Source organism: Oryzias melastigma, linkage group LG8 (genome assembly GCF_002922805.2).
Source record: "Oryzias melastigma strain HK-1 linkage group LG8, ASM292280v2, whole genome shotgun sequence".
Taxonomy (NCBI): domain Eukaryota; kingdom Metazoa; phylum Chordata; class Actinopteri; order Beloniformes; family Adrianichthyidae; genus Oryzias; species Oryzias melastigma.
The window spans coordinates 2,534,411-2,551,478 of record NC_050519.1 but is presented as its reverse complement, the minus strand read 5'-3'; the positions used below and the strand labels follow the sequence as shown (position 1 = coordinate 2,551,478).

Sequence of the window (17,068 nt, the reverse complement as noted above, 5' to 3'; positions counted from 1 at the left end):
CTTCCAGTTTCCCGTCTCGCTGCAGATTATTCAAATCACACAGCTGTTTTCTGTGATACAGCTCATCATACAACAAACTTAATATGAGCTTAGTCACAGAGGGGCGTTTTTGACACATTATGTTTTAAAAGACGGATCCTTGAGGAAACTGTGAGAGACAACATATTTTTAGAGATGAATCCCAGTGGACAACTTTTAGCCACGAAATGCCATAAGAGAAGAAGGAGAAAATTTTGTTTGAATGTTTTCTAAGTGGTATTTTACCTAAATTTATTTTTATTTTTTTTTTAATGTTCAGTAAGTGACAGTGAACCAGATTTGAAGCATTTAAACATCAGGCTTGTCCTCCCTTCCCAGGGATCTCATTAAAATGTCATTTAGAAGAATAATAAAAGTCCTATTCGGATCATGATCATCTGATTAGGTTTAGTATGTTTTTGTATTGACATAAAACTCGGTTGATTGTCTTGTTAATGGATTATTCTTGCTAGGATTGCTTGAAATAAACCATTTTCCAATCTAATCTAATCTAATCCAGTTCAACCGAATCTAGTTCAGTCCAATCTAATCTAATCCTGTCCAACCCAATCCAGTTCAGTCCAATCTAATCTAATCCTGTCCAACCCAATCCAGTCCAATCAAATCCAATTAAATTAAATCTAATCTAATCTAATCTAATCTAATCTAATCTAATCTAATCTAATCTAATCTAATCTAATCTAATCTAATCTAATCTAATCTAATCTAATCCAGTCTAGTCTAGTCTAACCCTGTCCAACCCAATCCAGTCCAATCAAATCCAATTAAATTAAATCTAATCTAATCGAATCTAATCCTGTCCAACCCAATCCAGTCCAGTCCAATCAAATTAAATCCAATCAGTCTAATATAATCTAATCTAATACTGTCCAATCATAATCTAATCTAATACTGTCCAATCCAGTCTAATCTAATCTAATCTAATCTAATCTAATCTAATCTAATCTAATCTAATCTAATCTAATCTAATCTAATCTAATCTAATCTAATCTAATTTAATCTAATCCTGTCAATTTTAATCCAATCCAGTACAGTCTAATCCTATCTAATCTAATGTAATCCTATCCAATTAAATCAAACCCTATCCAATCCAATCCAATCCAGTCCGATCATCTTTTTATCTGTTTCTCAAGAGTGTCCAGTTGTCTTTTATTAATAATGATGTTGTTTATAACCAAAATAATAAAACCTGTGTCGTCTTTTAGGACATAGTTTCTGCAGATTGGCAGGAATTCATTAGAAATTCTCCTCTTTGTTGTGGGTGAGACCATTAGCACAGAGCAACCCCGCCCCCCTTTCCCTCCTTGTTGCTGAAGTTCTCTGTTTACATGCGAGCACTGCTGGAGCTCTCCAGGTGTACAGTTCTGATCCAGATTCCAGCTCAGACGAGGAAAACAAAGACGCTCATGGATCTAGTCGCCTCCACGAGGATGATCAGAATGGAAGCTTCTACATATAATTTTCATTTTTATAATGCATCCTCTCCTGATTCTCAATTCATAAAGAAATATTCAGAAATGCAGTTTTAATCTTAGTTTTCTTCATGTATGTCCACCATCACCAGAACAAGAATATGTTAACAACAAGTGGGTCAAGCTTTTATTCTGAAATCCCGTCATGTAGTTCGACTCACCTGCAGACACAAAGAAGATCCCTGCACTGAGGATGATGTTGTGGCGTGACTTGTAGAACTCGCTGGCAGCTATACACAGGCCTCCCATGAAGAGCAGGATGACGCTGAGGATGGGGAAGATGCTGGAGGCTCGCACCGCACCTGAAAGGAGAGAAGGATTCACAAGTCAAGAGCGGGAAGACATTAAGAGATGGAATTGAACATGGAGTCCTCGTGGGTGAAGCGCTTCCTAATCAACACCCCATCATTCCTGTGAAAGACTCCATCAACACTGTCTAGTGAGCGTGTTACCCCACGGTGAGCCTGTTACCCAACCTTATGTAATCACAGCGCTTCACTCTCCTGTTCCAAAGCTGCTGCACAGACCACAGAGGTGACTGACTGACTGAAGCTCCAAGTAAAACCAGTCAGCAAAAGCACCTCAAGGTTTCAGCGTGGATATAATCCCGGGATGCTGCGGTTGTCCTTGAAACAAAACAGCCAATTATCAAGAAGAAGCTGAAAATGGAAGTGCGGGGTGTGATGTTTCAGCTCGGGGAAAACCAGGGTCAGATCTGCCACACCGCAGGGTCGGGGTAAAATCAGAGTCGAGAAAGTGGGGAAAAAGTCACCTCATCTCCTGCTCTCCTGTTTAACATGCACACTTAAACTTTCATCAGGCTGGTTAAATTTTCACCACTTCACCTCCTCTCCCCATGTGGCTGCCGCCTCAGCACTTTCCCCAGTTTCTCCCCAAAGTGCTGACGCGGGGATGGGTGGCTACTTCTGAACTTGGCTGCCTGCTCCTCCACTGGGATCAGCCGGGGGTCCTGGCGGCCCATCTGCCTGCCTACCTGCTGCCATTCATCAATGCCCCACCCCTTCAAGATCGGTGGTTTTTTTTTCTCGTTTCTGAGCACCTTAAGATTTTAATGTGGTGAAAAAGTCACCCTGAGGGGCTCACAGGCAGAAGATTACCACAGGTGGGACTTCTACAAAAGTGTGGCGTTAAATTTCCGCCAAAAGTCCCCAACGAGCTGATGTCGTACTCCATGTGTGCTATAAAGTACTCCAGGTGCGCAATGAACAAAGTCTATGCACACAACGAACATTCCACAGGCACAATAGATGGACTGTCCGCGGGCAAAGAATGCTACACCCGCACAATGAACGTACTCCACCCGTACAATAAAGGTACTCCACCCGCACAATGAACATGCTCCACCCGCACAATAAATGACTCCACCCGCACAATGAACGTACTCCACCCGCACAATAAACGACTCCACCCGCACAATGAATGTACTCCACCCGCACAATGAACATACTCCACCCGCACAATAAACGACTCCACCCGCACAATAAATGTACTCCACCCGCACAATGAACGTACTCCACCCGCACAATAAACGTACTCCACCTGCACAATTAGTGACCTCCACCCGTACAATAAATGTACTCCACCCACACAATAAACGACTCCACCTGCACAATAAGTGTACTCCACCTGCACAATAAATGTACTCCACCCACACAATAAATGTTCTACACCCGCACAAGACATGTACTTCAGCCGCACAATAAATGTACTCCACTCCCACAATAAACGCACTCCACCTGCACAATTAGTGTACTCCACCCGAACAATGAACGTACTCCACCCGCACAATGAATGCACTCCACCCGCACAAGAAATGTACTACACCCGCACAAGAAATGTACTCCACCCGCACAATAAATGTACTACACCCGCACAAGAAATGTACTACACTCCCACAATAAACATACTCCACCCGCACAATAAACGACTCCACCCGCACAATAAATGTACTCCACCCGCACAATGAACGACTCCACCTGCACAATTAGTGTACTCCACCCGTACAATAAATGTACTCCACCCACACAATGAACGACTCCACCCGCACAAGAAATGTACTCCACCCGCACAATAAACGTACTCCACCTGCACAATTAGTGTACTCCACCCGTACAATAAATGTACTCCACCCACACAATGAACGACTCCACCTGCACAATAAGTGTACTTCACCCGCACAATAAATGTACTCCACCCGCACAATAAATGTACTACACTCCCACAATAAACATACTCCACCCGCACAATAAACGACTCCACCCGCACAATAAATGTACTCCACCCGCACAATAAACGTACTCCACCCGCACAATAAACGTACTCCACCTGCACAATTAGTGACCTCCACCCGTACAATAAATGTACTCCACCCACACAATAAACGACTCCACCTGCACAATAAGTGTACTCCACCCGCACAATAAATGTACTCCACCCGCACAATAAATGTACTCCACCCGCACAATAAACGTACTCCACCTGCACAATTAGTGTACTCCACCCGTACAATAAATGTACTCCACCCACACAATGAACGACTCCACCTGCACAATAAGTGTACTCCACCCGCACAATAAATGTACTCCACCCGCACAATAAATGTACTCCACCCGCACAATAAACGTACTCCACCTGCACAATTAGTGTACTCCACCCGTACAATGAATGCACTCCACCCGCGCAATGAATCTACTCCACCCGCACAATAAACGTACTCCACCCGCACAAGAAATTTACTCCACTCCCACAATAAATGTACTCCACCCGCACAATGAACGTACTCCATCCGCACAATGAACGTACTCCACCCGCACAATAAACAAACTCTACCCGCACAATAAATGTAGTCCACCCACACAATAAACAAACTCCACCCGCACAATAAACAAACTCCACCTGCACAATAAACAAACTCCACCCGCAGAATAAATGTAGTCCACCCACACAATAAACTTACTCCATGCGTACCATGAACATACTTCAAGTGTGCAATAAACAAACTCCACGCACGCAAAATTCTCAGCGCTCGTGAAAGTATTCTTGCGTTCCTGTGACATCTCCTGCTCGCCTGTGAAAGTATCTTTACGCTCCTAAAACTAGTTGTGCCCCTTGTAGAGGACTGTTTTCTCCTGGAGCTTCTCCTGCGCGCCTGTGCAAACTCAAACCCTTTGGATGGTATTTGCGCCTGTTTTTTTCAGGACTCTTTTTCAGCATGTTTGAAGGCAGAGCTGAGGCGCACATGAACATCATTCTTCAGGCTCTTTCAGATCCCTGAAAAGCTTCATACTGCGGGAACCTCTAAACTGTTTTGTTATCCGTTAATTGGCGTAAAAAAGGCATTTGGGACCTTCAGATGAGAAGACTGAGTAGGAATAAAGAAAAATGCTTCTGAACTCGCATTCGCCCCTAGAACAAAAGGAAATGAAGAGGAGTTTATGTTTGACTGAATGAAAAATTATGAAATGCATTCTGAAATATAACTGTTAATTCTTAAGAATATCGTCAGTATCAGAACTGTTTCTATCCAGAAAAATCCCTTTGAGTTTTTATTCTATGATGGTCTGAAATAAACACGATCAAGTTCATGAAGCTTTTGAGCTTGTAATTCTTATGCGGCTTCTATCTTAGAATGAACGTTAAAAAAAGACAGATGGCAAAGATCATTTTTTTGGAATAAGTCATAAAAATGTCCCTTATGTCTCTTCCTGTGATTGCTGTTGTAAGGGCTCTACTTAACCCAATATTTAAAATAAAATTGTCTAATCCAGAATACATGTTGGTGTAGATCCTCAGTCATCCGGGTCATGATTAATTTTTTAGAACTTTTTCATTTATTCTAGAATATAGTTCCTCATCATCAAATCGAGTTTATTCCAATCTTCACCACGTCATCGTTTCAGTGTTTTCTTCAGGGTTGGAGCTCATTTGAACAAAAGTTTCAGTATTATTGTGCATTTATTTATAGTGTTTGGGTCTGTTAAATAATTCATCCCTCTTCCCCCAAAAACTAAAAAACATGTTAGTGATAACATGTGTAGTCATCTTCTCCTTCAGCTCGCATGTCAACAACGTCCCCCTGTCTCCACCTTCACAGCAAAATAACAAGAATACTAAAAAATCGATTGAATATTAATTTATTTTGTAAATGATCATAGTGTAAGCAGGATAATGTCCTTCGAAGTGTGCATTATCAGAAATTAAAGCACTGTGCGGAAGCAACTTTCTAGGAGGACTGTTCACGTACATATGATAATTCACACTTCGAAGGGCATTATCGCTTACAAAACGAACACGAAAACACAAAACAAATAGCTTTAGTCTTGCATGTGTTAGTTCTGTGAAGAACTACAAAGTCGCACACTGATGACATCACAGCAGCAACGCGACGCGTACACAGCGATACCACGACGAGCACTGAGATCAATGCAAGACACGTTTTCAGCTGAACTTTAAAAAAACGTTCATGCAAATAAACAGCTTGTTGTATTTGAGAACATGACAATGAAAAATAACTCTCTAATTGGTCTATAATTAATTAATCGCAATTAACGTGATAATTTGAGTTGTAAGAAAGTTGTAAGAAAGGTGGCAAACCAATAACATTTTTTTTTTTACGATTATTGTTAATGAAAAACACATCTTGTGTGTTTAGATGTAGCTTAGTTAATCAATTCTAAAGGAGATGATCTGGTTCATAGAGTCAGAGATGTCTTTCCTCTGATTTCCCATCAGCCACCCTGACTGTTGGCCCTCACAGACTGAAGCAGCTTTAAATCCCAGGAGGTAACATGGTGTTGATGTGACTCTGATGTCTCTGTCTCACCTGTATAGCATAATGATGTGCCGATGGACTCCTCTGACCTTGTCTTCCACAGAAGGGCTATTAAGCTGCGGTTTATGTGACGACCTTAATGCTGCCATTCAGCCCCTCTCATTTGTCTTTCACCTGTCTCTCCGTCTTCTGCGCACAGTCTGTCACCACCTGAACGTCCTCTTCCTGATATTTTTCACCGTCTCTCTCTGCCTTTGCGCACGAGTTTGAAGGATGGAGTGTCATCTCGGCCTCGCTGCCTCCTCTTCCTCTCCTCGCTCGTCCGGGAGGAATTGTGGCGTTTAGGGTTACGAGTAAAGGAGCTTGATTAAATATTAAGTTGTCCTAAGATTTGACCGCGTGTCAGTGCCCTTCTCCTGCTCTTCAACAACCCCCGATGTATCCCAGCATCCAAGCCTTGTGTCCTGTTAACCCCTCAAAGTATTGACACGGCGGTATGCAACACCGAAAAAAACGTGGGAGAGGGCACGGCGGTTTCTTTCCATCCATCAGCTCCATTTAGTGCAGTAAAAACAATAAAGAAAGAGGACCAGAGAGGCCAGATAAACGTATTGATCGTTGACAACTGGGTTGATTAATGGAGCAAAGTCTCAAGGTGATTCAAAGTTTTAGGAAAAGCCTCAGCTGGAGAAAAATGTAACGCAGCTCAGCTTAGTCTTACAATCTCGCAAACACAACTGAATTATTTTATGAAGCTCTAAATGACATGTGTGAAAGTCGAGGCCCGGGGGCCGGATCCGGCCCTCCGGGTAATTTTATCAGGCCCTCAGGATCATTTTATTTTATTGTTTTTATAGGATTTTACATTTCTAATTTGCATAATTTTGAGTAAAATATTGAAAGTTATTTAAGGTTTAAGTTGATTTATTCCGGAATAATATTCCTGCCTTTTTATTATTCATAATTATGTCAAAAAGTTATAGTTTTAAAGTTTTAAAAATTGGCATTCTGATAGCCTTTTGGACTATTTTGGCATTTGCTAAGATTTTTTTAGCTATTTTTTCAGCTACATGCTAGCTATTTTGGCTAACTTAAGATTTTATTTAAGTTTTTTAGGCTACTTTGACATTTAGCTAATATTTCAGTTTCAGCAGCATAATTCAGCTTACATCATTCAAACTAGCATTATCGCAGGTAATGCTATATATCTAGTTCATAATTACGATAAAAAGTTTAGTTTTTAAAGTTTTAAAATGTAGTTTTAGAGTGTTCAATAAATGTTTATCTTGTTCGGCCTGCAACCTCAGGTGTGTTTTGGATTTTGACCACTTGTGCGATTGCGTTTGACACTCCTGCTCTAAATCCAATGATTTCTTCTGATTTCTTTATCCAAAAAATTAAATCTTTGGCAGCATCTACTTTAAAACGCTTTCAGATAATATTTTAGACGAGTTTATCCAACTGTTAATAATGAATAATGTTCACAAAAATGCTCGTGAAAGAACAGAACAAAATTTGTTTTTTTTTGCTTGGAAACTTAAGTTTAAGGCAGAACTTTTTTGTTTAAGTTTACTAAATTTTGAAGTGTTTAAAGCTCCCTGACAGCAGTGTGATTCTGCTGCTTTCTGAGGCTTGTTTGCATGGTTTTGAGCATTTCCTAGCCTGCAGTTCTCCGATCTGAAGGCCTCTCTGCATTGACCTCCATGTGTAGCAGCGCATTAAAAAGTACTGTGACCTTCACTGTGACCTTCCACCATGCAGCGTGCCTTTACTGGATGCAGTTTGCTGCGCCAACGCGCCCCTGGCTTTGGCTGACCACGCTCTACCTCGGAAGGAAAGGCTGAAGTCCCTGCAGATCTTTCATGCCGGGCTGCACTCAGTTTTCGTGCCGATTGTGTCAGTGCTCACTTATCGTCTGATGAGGCTCGGATAGCGGCACCGCTGAGCAGCTTTTTGCTTGCAGCGGATGGGAAATGTTTTAAGACGACAAGGCAACAAGCTAACCTCCGAGGCCGGGAGGTCAAATACTTTCAATTGGTCCGTTCACGCATTATAAAAGATAAACATTCAGTCTATGAAAGACTGACTCTGTCACATTATGGCTAAAAAACCAGCAACTCATTTGCGTTGTTGAAAAACTATTATTTTTATCTTACTAGAGGAAAAAATCCATTAATTAAGGTTAAAACAACTAAAATCCTTTAAAAAAGTAAAAATACACACCACATTAATGATACAAATGTAGAAAAAAATATTTTTTTGTTTAATTTTGGCTTGATTTAGAGTCAGAATGATTACTTCTCCAACGAGAGTGCGTTCATGTTCAGTTTGTTCATACTTTTGACAGGTCTGAATTGTTTTTAACATATTATTCTCTCACCGCGGCTGCGATGCTCATTATCTGTACATCTGTTACAGCGTCGCAGCGTTCAAAGCAGCCCCGCTGAACGCTGATTATCTCTGCCGGGGTGACATTATTTTGACAGAGGGTGGCTGAGGCGGCGCCGGTCCTGGGACGCAGCGGTAAAACTGCGTGGTAAAAGGCTGTCAGGCGCTTTCTGCTGGGAAACAACCGCCTAAATGAAAGCTTTGACCTTGGTGCTAACAGCTAACGACAGCGGTGACCTCGTGTTTGTGGAGGCCTTGCTCGGGCCCGCATCAAAGGAGGCTCTCTGGAGGCCTGTGATTAGCGCTGAGCTCACTCTCACCATTTGGGTTGAGGTCACAATATTGCAGAGTTGTGCATCTTTGGTTTGATGAAGCACAACATCCAGAACCCTGGAACACTGGACGAAGTTTCCGTCCTGTTTGCACTTTACATGTAAAAGCAGATCAAGTTAATAACCGGCTCCCATGTTCGCTTCTTTGGTTAGAAGAAAAGCCCAAAATACCAAATGTTGCAGTTCTCTCAATGACCACTGGAGGCAGATCTCAAAAGGAAGCATTTTCCCATCAACTCCCGTTATGAAAAGTCAGACTGAATCCCAAAAATTCACATGTGCAAAAACGTTTAAAATCTTTATTGCTTTGTTTTCTGTTGTTGAAATTCATTGGATGTTTTTTCTTTTTCTTAAATTGGAAGTTTGCATTTTTAATTTTGATTATATTTGTATGTTGTAGGGACATTTTTGTGTATAAAGTCTTACTTATACATTTTTTTCTGTTGTAAAATTGTAGGGGTGTGCATCATCCTCTCTCGCATGATTCGATATGCATGATCCACGAATCGATACGTAAAGGATTCAACTAACTTTTTGGTGATACGATACAGTCCGATTCTTTCACGAAAAATGCTAAAATCTAGATATTTCTTATTCATATGGCATTTAAACCTATAAATAAAAATGCATGCCATTTGTCGGATAAATGTATTCAGGTATTGACATGGAAGAAGCAAGTTTATGATTATGTCTTTTTGTTTGCATTGCATGTACATAAAAAGACAAAGACGGTAGAGTTTAGCTAATATTTCTGCCACATTGTAGCTGTTTTGGCTAATTTAGGCTTTTTTTTACATTATTTAGGCTATTTTGAAGTTAGGCTAATTTTCTATGCTAGCTGTTTTGGCTAATTTAGGATTTATTTTAGTTTTTTAGGCTCCTTTGAAGCTTAGCTATTTTTTACATGCTAGCTGTTTTGGCTAACCTATGTTTGTTTTTGTAGTTTTTAGGCGATTTTGGCACGTAGCTAACATTTTAGATGGGTATCAACTTTAGCGTTGTCAGTTATTAGCTTTAGGGATTTCAGCTATCAGCTTCAGCGTTTTTAACTATCAATTTCAGCATCTTCAGCGGCATTATTCAGCTTACAGCATTCACACTAGCATTACCACAGGTAATGCTATATATGTAGTTCATAATTATGTTAAAAAGTGATGGTTTTTAAGTTTTAAAAATGTAGCTTTAGAGTGTTCAATAAATGTTTATCCTGTTCGGCCCTTGACCTCAGGTGTGTTTTGGATTTTGGCCCCTTGTGCGATTGAGTTTGACACCCCTGCACTACAGCATGAGTGTTAACCCTTTAGCACCTGAGGCGTTGCCGGTGATATATAATACAATCTTTATCAAAATCCATTTGTTCGTCTGTTCCTTGCTCATTTGAATAAAAAAATACCTAGAAATACAACGTTAAGCTGAATTTCCTTCATTTATGTCCTGAATCATCAGAAAAAAATGCCACCAGCACATGTTAAAAACTGTTTTCATCTGAGTGGATCTTTAACCTCGTGTCCTGCCCAACGGGATGAGACTTTTTTCATCCCACTGGGGAAACTCTAAGCCATCAGCAGCATTACAAGGACAGAAGTGCAACACAATACATCTATTTCTCAGGTTTTGGAATGTTGTTGCAGAGAAACTGTCCGACCCACTTTAAGCTTTTATTTTTCCTGATCAGAATCCAGCAGAGATGATCAGTATTTAAGATGGTATTAGATTAGGGTGTTCAACATGTACAGAGAGTTTAGCAATTTATTTTCACCAAATGAATTCAAAAACTCAGTAAATTTCATCATAACTGGAAAAAAAGACGCATTTGACAACTGACACATCTGTTTCCATAAAAACCTTCAGTGTGTTTTCTCTGGTAAACAGACGGACAGAAGCTGAGCGGTGATATTATACCTGCTAAAAGTTTTTCATAAAATAAAGAACTTTCAAGGAGATTTGACAAAGTTTCTGCAAAGCCATAAAATAAGAAGTTAGTCACATTAAGATTATCGTTAAATTTCCTCAGTGTTTTTTAGGCAGTTAAGTGACAACTGTAATGTTTAGTGATGCAGAAAAATAAAGGAAAGTTTAGATCAGATCACTATTTCAACAAACCAGATACTTTGAAACGACCAGCTTCGAACGATCTTGAAAAGTGAGATTTAAAAACTCTTTTCCAAGGGAACCCTGGACAAGAATCGGCAAAGATGCAATGATTGAATGATTATTTATCTATCAAGAAACACAGACTTATTGTGAAAAGCAGATTTTAAAGTAAATCAGATGATTATTTTGAAAAGTATAGGTGAATATGTAAGATTCCAACATGATAAAAGTTTCTTTGTAATTCTTCTTTCAACATCTTGTTGAATTGGACCCGTGTGTTTGTAGCCGTCATGTCAACGGCGCCGACAGTTTGCCGACCGCAGAAATGTTCCGTGTACGTTCTATTCCTGGTTCACTTTGAGTGACTGATCTCAGGACAGCTACATCCACAACTTTCTGAAGTTTGGGAGGAAGAAAAACTGCTAGTGAAGCATCCCAGCCAGTGAGGCCAAATGGGCCCCAATTGGTTTGTTCGCACTTTCCACGGTGGCTCCAACTGTAGCCTGGTCATCGGAGCTTGCTACGCAGTCAACCGGATGGCTGGCTAGCACAGCCAGCCCACTGAGTCCCCACTCATGCCAATTTGGGCAAACACAGGTGGGGCCACCACAACAACTGTGGACAAACCCATTTGGGGCCCACCTCTGCCCACATTCAAACTATATGGAGCCAGCAAGGCTCCATCCCAGCCAGCACAACTGATGTATGTATCAGAGGATGTTCGATTGGCCGTTCTGCATGTCAATCAAGTGACGTACTTCATAGGAAGGGTGATGATTGGGTGAAAGCAACATTTTTTTTATGATCTGTGATCTACCCACACTTCCTTTGCAATCAACCAGTCAATTGCGATTGATGAATTGGACACCCCTGATTTAGATCCATGTAATCAACTCCAGGCCTCAAGGGCCACAGTGTCTGCATGACTGACCACCTGGTTCAGGCGTGTCCAGTCAATTGGATCATGCCAGAGCTTGGTATGTTGGAAAACATGAAGGAATGTGGCCCTTGAGGCCTGGTGTCATGAATCAGTCCCCTGTCTCCAAGAGTTCTAGCACTTCCTGGCTCAGTGTGAAGTCTTGTTTGTGTCACTCTGCCTGCATCACCGAGCGTTCTCAACCTGACCTGATCTTCTGCTTCGTCTGCTGCCTGCCCTGACCCTCGCCTGGACCCTCGCCTGGACCCTGACCACTCTGGTTGTTCTCTGATCCCTCATGCTCGTGCTTGACCCCTGCCTGACCCTGATTTAGCTTTGTGGTCTTTTAGCTGTGGTTTAGGCCTGTTGTCCTGTCTGTGCCAAATAAACCTGCTGCACTCGGATCCAGCCGCCTGCCTGTTTGTGACACCGGGAGTTGCCTATCCCTGATCTAATGAGTTGGATCTAACTTAATAAAAAGTCGGTCTAGATCTTCAGATCAATCTTCTTTCAGTGTGACAGCTAGTTTACATGTCTTTATTGGTTCTGGACAAACTGGGATTCCTCCAGACTAAGTCCCACAAATTCACATGCACCATTGCAGAACAGCAACCTGAACTGTTCCTCCTTCTTGCCCGGCTTTTTGGTGACTGGTGGAGGCCAGTTAGCCCCGCCCATGCCTGCCGTCCTGCCAGAATGCGTGCCAACCTGCTCGCAGAGACACAGGGTGGGAGCGGATGCTGTGTGTACTGTATTGATTGGCACGACTGCAGCTCAGGCTGGTGTCCGAGCGCTGGCACTCCTCTGTGCTGGCTGACAAACAACTTAATGAGACACAACACCCATGCAGGCTGGTGGCTCGGTTTCAGGAGGAGCGCGTCCTGCTCGATTTACACATGCGACCTTTGTCCACGTGTTACCTTCATCTATACATGTATAGGCATTTAAGGAATTTATGGAAGTCTGTAATTTTTTTATGTAATAATGTGTGAGCTGGAACCAGAAAATTACAAAAATGTACCGTTATTCACCCTTTCTTGCAAACTTTTGTCCTTTACTTGACTTAATTCATTTCAGTACAAACAAACAAGCTCCGTAAGTTGAAACTAATGCTTAAAAAGTCCAGAAACATGCCAAAAGTCTTCATTGAGATGCTTCCATTTCCATCCTTTCCTTCTTTCTGACTTCTTTACCCCCGTCCTCCCTTCTTCCCTCCATCCTTCATTGACAGGGTTGAGTAGAAATTAGCATTGGCTCTTAATCAGCCTCCTCCAGCCCTGAATGTGCTGATGTGCAGGACAGGGTCACGCTAATCAGGTGCCTCAGCTCCCAGGCACATTGATTTAATACTACAAACGCTTATGAATCCCCTCCACACCTCCTCCTCCTCCTCCTCCTCAATATGGAGCCCTTGCTTCGTCCTCATTACGATGAAGAGGCACGTACCCCACCCTACCGTCCCACCACCTGGCTGCCACCTCCACCGCAGCAAGAAAAAGTCATGGACAACCGAACTCAGCTTTCCTCCTAAAACTGTCCTCACAAATAACACAAAATCAACAATAAAATAAGTCACATTTAAGAACATTTTAGTAATTTGAGGATTTTTTTTGTTTTTTTTCATCTTCTTCTGTTTCCTGTTAGTCTTTTGTTAAGAATCAAAAAATAATTTCTGTTTTTCAGAGCAGCATTTATGTTAGCAACTTTAATGTTACGTTCACAAAGGCCTCGACAAAAATGAATGTGTGCATAAATGTGCGTTTCAAGCTTCCTTGTTCAAAACTCTCAGGCAACTTTTTAGGTCCGTTTTTGGGCTCCACCTACAAAATGGGCGTCCATTGAACGTGCATGAAAGCTAAATCAGATTAACTTTGACTGATCAGGGACTCAGATTTGGTAGTGCCATAGATTAAAAGGAGATATAACTACCTGTGCTTTGAGCGCGGCTGGAATTGTTTTTATAAATCACAACAGAGCTGTGAAAGAAAACTCAACATTTGGCTCCAAACCTCTAGTATTGGGTAGCAGTGAACACCATATGCTAGAATGCACTAAATGCAGTTCTTGAACGTGCATCACATGCCCGGTGTGTATGTGACACGGCATGGGCAGTCGTCGGAGACGCTGAGGCAGATCCATTGTTTGGAATGTGCAAAAATAAATCAACAAATACTCCACGATCATCTAAGCCCGAATGTTTTTTCTTCAGCAAAAAAAATATACATAATTCTAAGGTTTCTAAAATTATTCCAGGTAAACATGTTAAATTAAGCGGTCTACCAAAAATACCTGGACCTACCCACCTCCTCCAGACACAAACCTTCAGTTGCTTTGAAGAACCAAAATGAACAATAGGAACATTTGTTCATTTTGAACATTTTACAACTTTATTCTTGTAATTTTTTTTTCAATTTTTTTCCTTATTATTTCTTCAATTATAGAATTAAGACTTTTTTCTCAAATTTTGACAACTTTTTTCACGTAATTTCTTTTACTTTTTTCTCATTATTACTTTATTCTTGCAGAATTACGGATTTTTTTCTTATAAATTTACTACTTTATTCTTGTGGAATTACTTTTTTGCACATAATTGTATATGTGTTGATCAATTAATTGATTAATTGATCAATGTGTTTTTGTTTTTTAATTAAAATGACTTTTTTCTCATAGAATTAAAACTTTTCTCAATACTATTGAGGGAAAATGTTTTACTTTTTGTTTTTTTAATTAAAATGAGTTTATTCTCGTAGAATTACAACTTTTTTCTCAAAGTTTGACAACTTTTGTAGGCAGATTTTTTTACTTTTTTTTCTATTCTCGTAAAATGAAGATTTTTTTCCCCTAAATTTACAACTTTATTTGGGAAATAAAGTTTCAAAATGACTTTGAGAATTTGAGAATTATGACTTTTTTCTCGAATAATTTTTTCAACTTCATTCTCGTAAATTGTTCTCTTTTTGTTTTTTAATCAAAATAACTTTATTCCGATTGAATTACAACCTTTCTCCTCATAGTTTTACGATGTTATTATGGTACATTTTTTACTTTGTTTTTTAATCAAAATCACTTTTATTATTGTCGGATTACAACTTTTTTTGTATAGTTTTATAATTATATTTGTACGTTTTTTACTTTTTTTTTTACTCAAAATGACTATTTTGTTGTAGAATTACAACTTTTTTCTCATCATTTTCATAATACATTTTTTGTCTTTTTTTTCTTATAACTTTATTCTTGCAAAGTTAACTTTATTTCTCATAATTTTACAACTTTATTCTGGTAAATGTGTTATTTTTTTATTGTCGTGTTGGCCCTAATCGAACCGTTGTACATTTTAAACATGACAGTCGATGAGAGTTCCTCTCTTTTGAAAAACGCCTCCAGTGGTTTTTTCTTTTTTTAAATACAGATTTTCAAAAAAAAAAAAAAAACATGTTTCTAACAGATTGATAGTTTCCAACAACAAAAAATAAACTGCATCAGACCATCTGAATCTGTAATACAAACTAAAACTGTATTTTGTATTTCATCTGTGACCTTCACAGCAGATTTCTCCTCACAAATCTCCAGATGATGTCATTTATTGAACAGGACATCGTGTTCAGAGTTTCTTCATTTGCTGCTGGGTGTCCCTTTGCTCAGACTCCTCCCACTTTCCCGTCTCTTCTTACCTGGGGATGAAAGCTCTCCAGCACAGCGCTCAGTTCTGGGACTTTTGGAGCTCGGATGTGTGCATGTAAATGTGTTTAGATGGGACCCCAGTGACAGCTGCGCACGGCTGCTCGTCCTCTAATCCCACTTCATTAAGAGCGCACACTCCATCAGCTCTATTTTACAAGCCGTTCTGCAGCTTCACTCTCTCTTAGCAAGAAACACAATAAGTGGGCTGGCTTTCAGCCGGTCAGCCCCGACAGAAATGATTGACCTTTCGTTTAACGGCTCACCTTGTTTTTAACTGGATTTATTTGTTGTCGTATAAGCTAAAAACATGCGAAGGGCCGACGTCGTCCAACATTTTCACATTTCTTCACACAACCTGATCAGGTCATGTGATCTCCTGCTCTCAGCAGTTGTTTTTGCACCCCTCCCGCCTCTGCCCTACAACCCCAGACCCATTGATTTTATCGGGCGACACCAGAGCCAGCTCAGGCCAGCGTCCAGTCTGCCACGAGGCCCCAGGGTGACGGCGGCTCAGCGCTCAATGCCAGCGCGTACTTTCAGATCAACTCCAGCAAAGAAGGAGCTGAAAAACACATAAAGTTTGTAAAATCGATATCGCAGGAAAGAAAATAAGAGTCATTTCATCTTTGCTTTTCACTTTTTCACACACTGGAACTCCCTGCCTGCAGGGCACTGTGAATGAATGGTGGCAGCTCACTGCTGGGCTGAGGATCAATACTGTACACTGACTCTGATGGACACGTGCACTCACAAATATAAGAAAAACACACATCGTGCTCACGGGTGTGTGTGCGCTTTCTCTTTTTATATGAATCTACATGGAAACAAAACTCTTTGCTGTTCAACTTTTGAAGCCAGAATTTACAAGATCAGTTTAATTTAATGTTTTAAAAAAAGTGGTATAAACAATATCTTTATACAAAGCTACAGTTTGTTTTCCATTATTATATATTCAATGTTAATACTACTTATAGGCTTACCGTTTTTTCCTGAAAACTTGTGGTGCTGCTTGGAAATTAAGTACAAACTAATCACAGAAGATTTTCAGCAGAATTCTTGTTATTAACGCATAAGACCAGTTTTTCTTATAAAAAGGAAAATAATGAAGGGATATGGTGTATGCTAGCTGTTTTGGCTAACCTCAGTTTTTTAGGCTAATTTGGCATTTAGCTAATATTTCAGGTACATGCTAGCTGCTTTTGCTAATTTAGGCTTTTATTTTGTTTTTTAAGCTGTTTTGGAGTCTAGCCAATATTTCAGGTACATGCCCAGCCAGCAATGCTATGGGGGCCCCAATTGGGGAAAATGTGGGCTATGTGGGTATCGAGTGGGCATGGGCTTAACTTGGGCAAAT

At 40.4% G+C, this 17,068-nt stretch overlaps 1 protein-coding gene across 1 annotated transcript in view; it reads right to left on the bottom strand.

Annotated features, from left to right (window-relative positions):
• The window catches only part of cacng2a (calcium channel, voltage-dependent, gamma subunit 2a), an 85,308-nt gene that overhangs the window by 3,891 nt on the left and 64,349 nt on the right, over nucleotides 1-17,068 (bottom strand). The window contains exon 3 of the mRNA XM_024272169.2: nucleotides 1,673-1,813. Coding sequence (XP_024127937.1) covers nucleotides 1,673-1,813 — 141 coding nt within the window. The remainder of the gene's footprint in view (nucleotides 1-1,672; nucleotides 1,814-17,068) is intronic.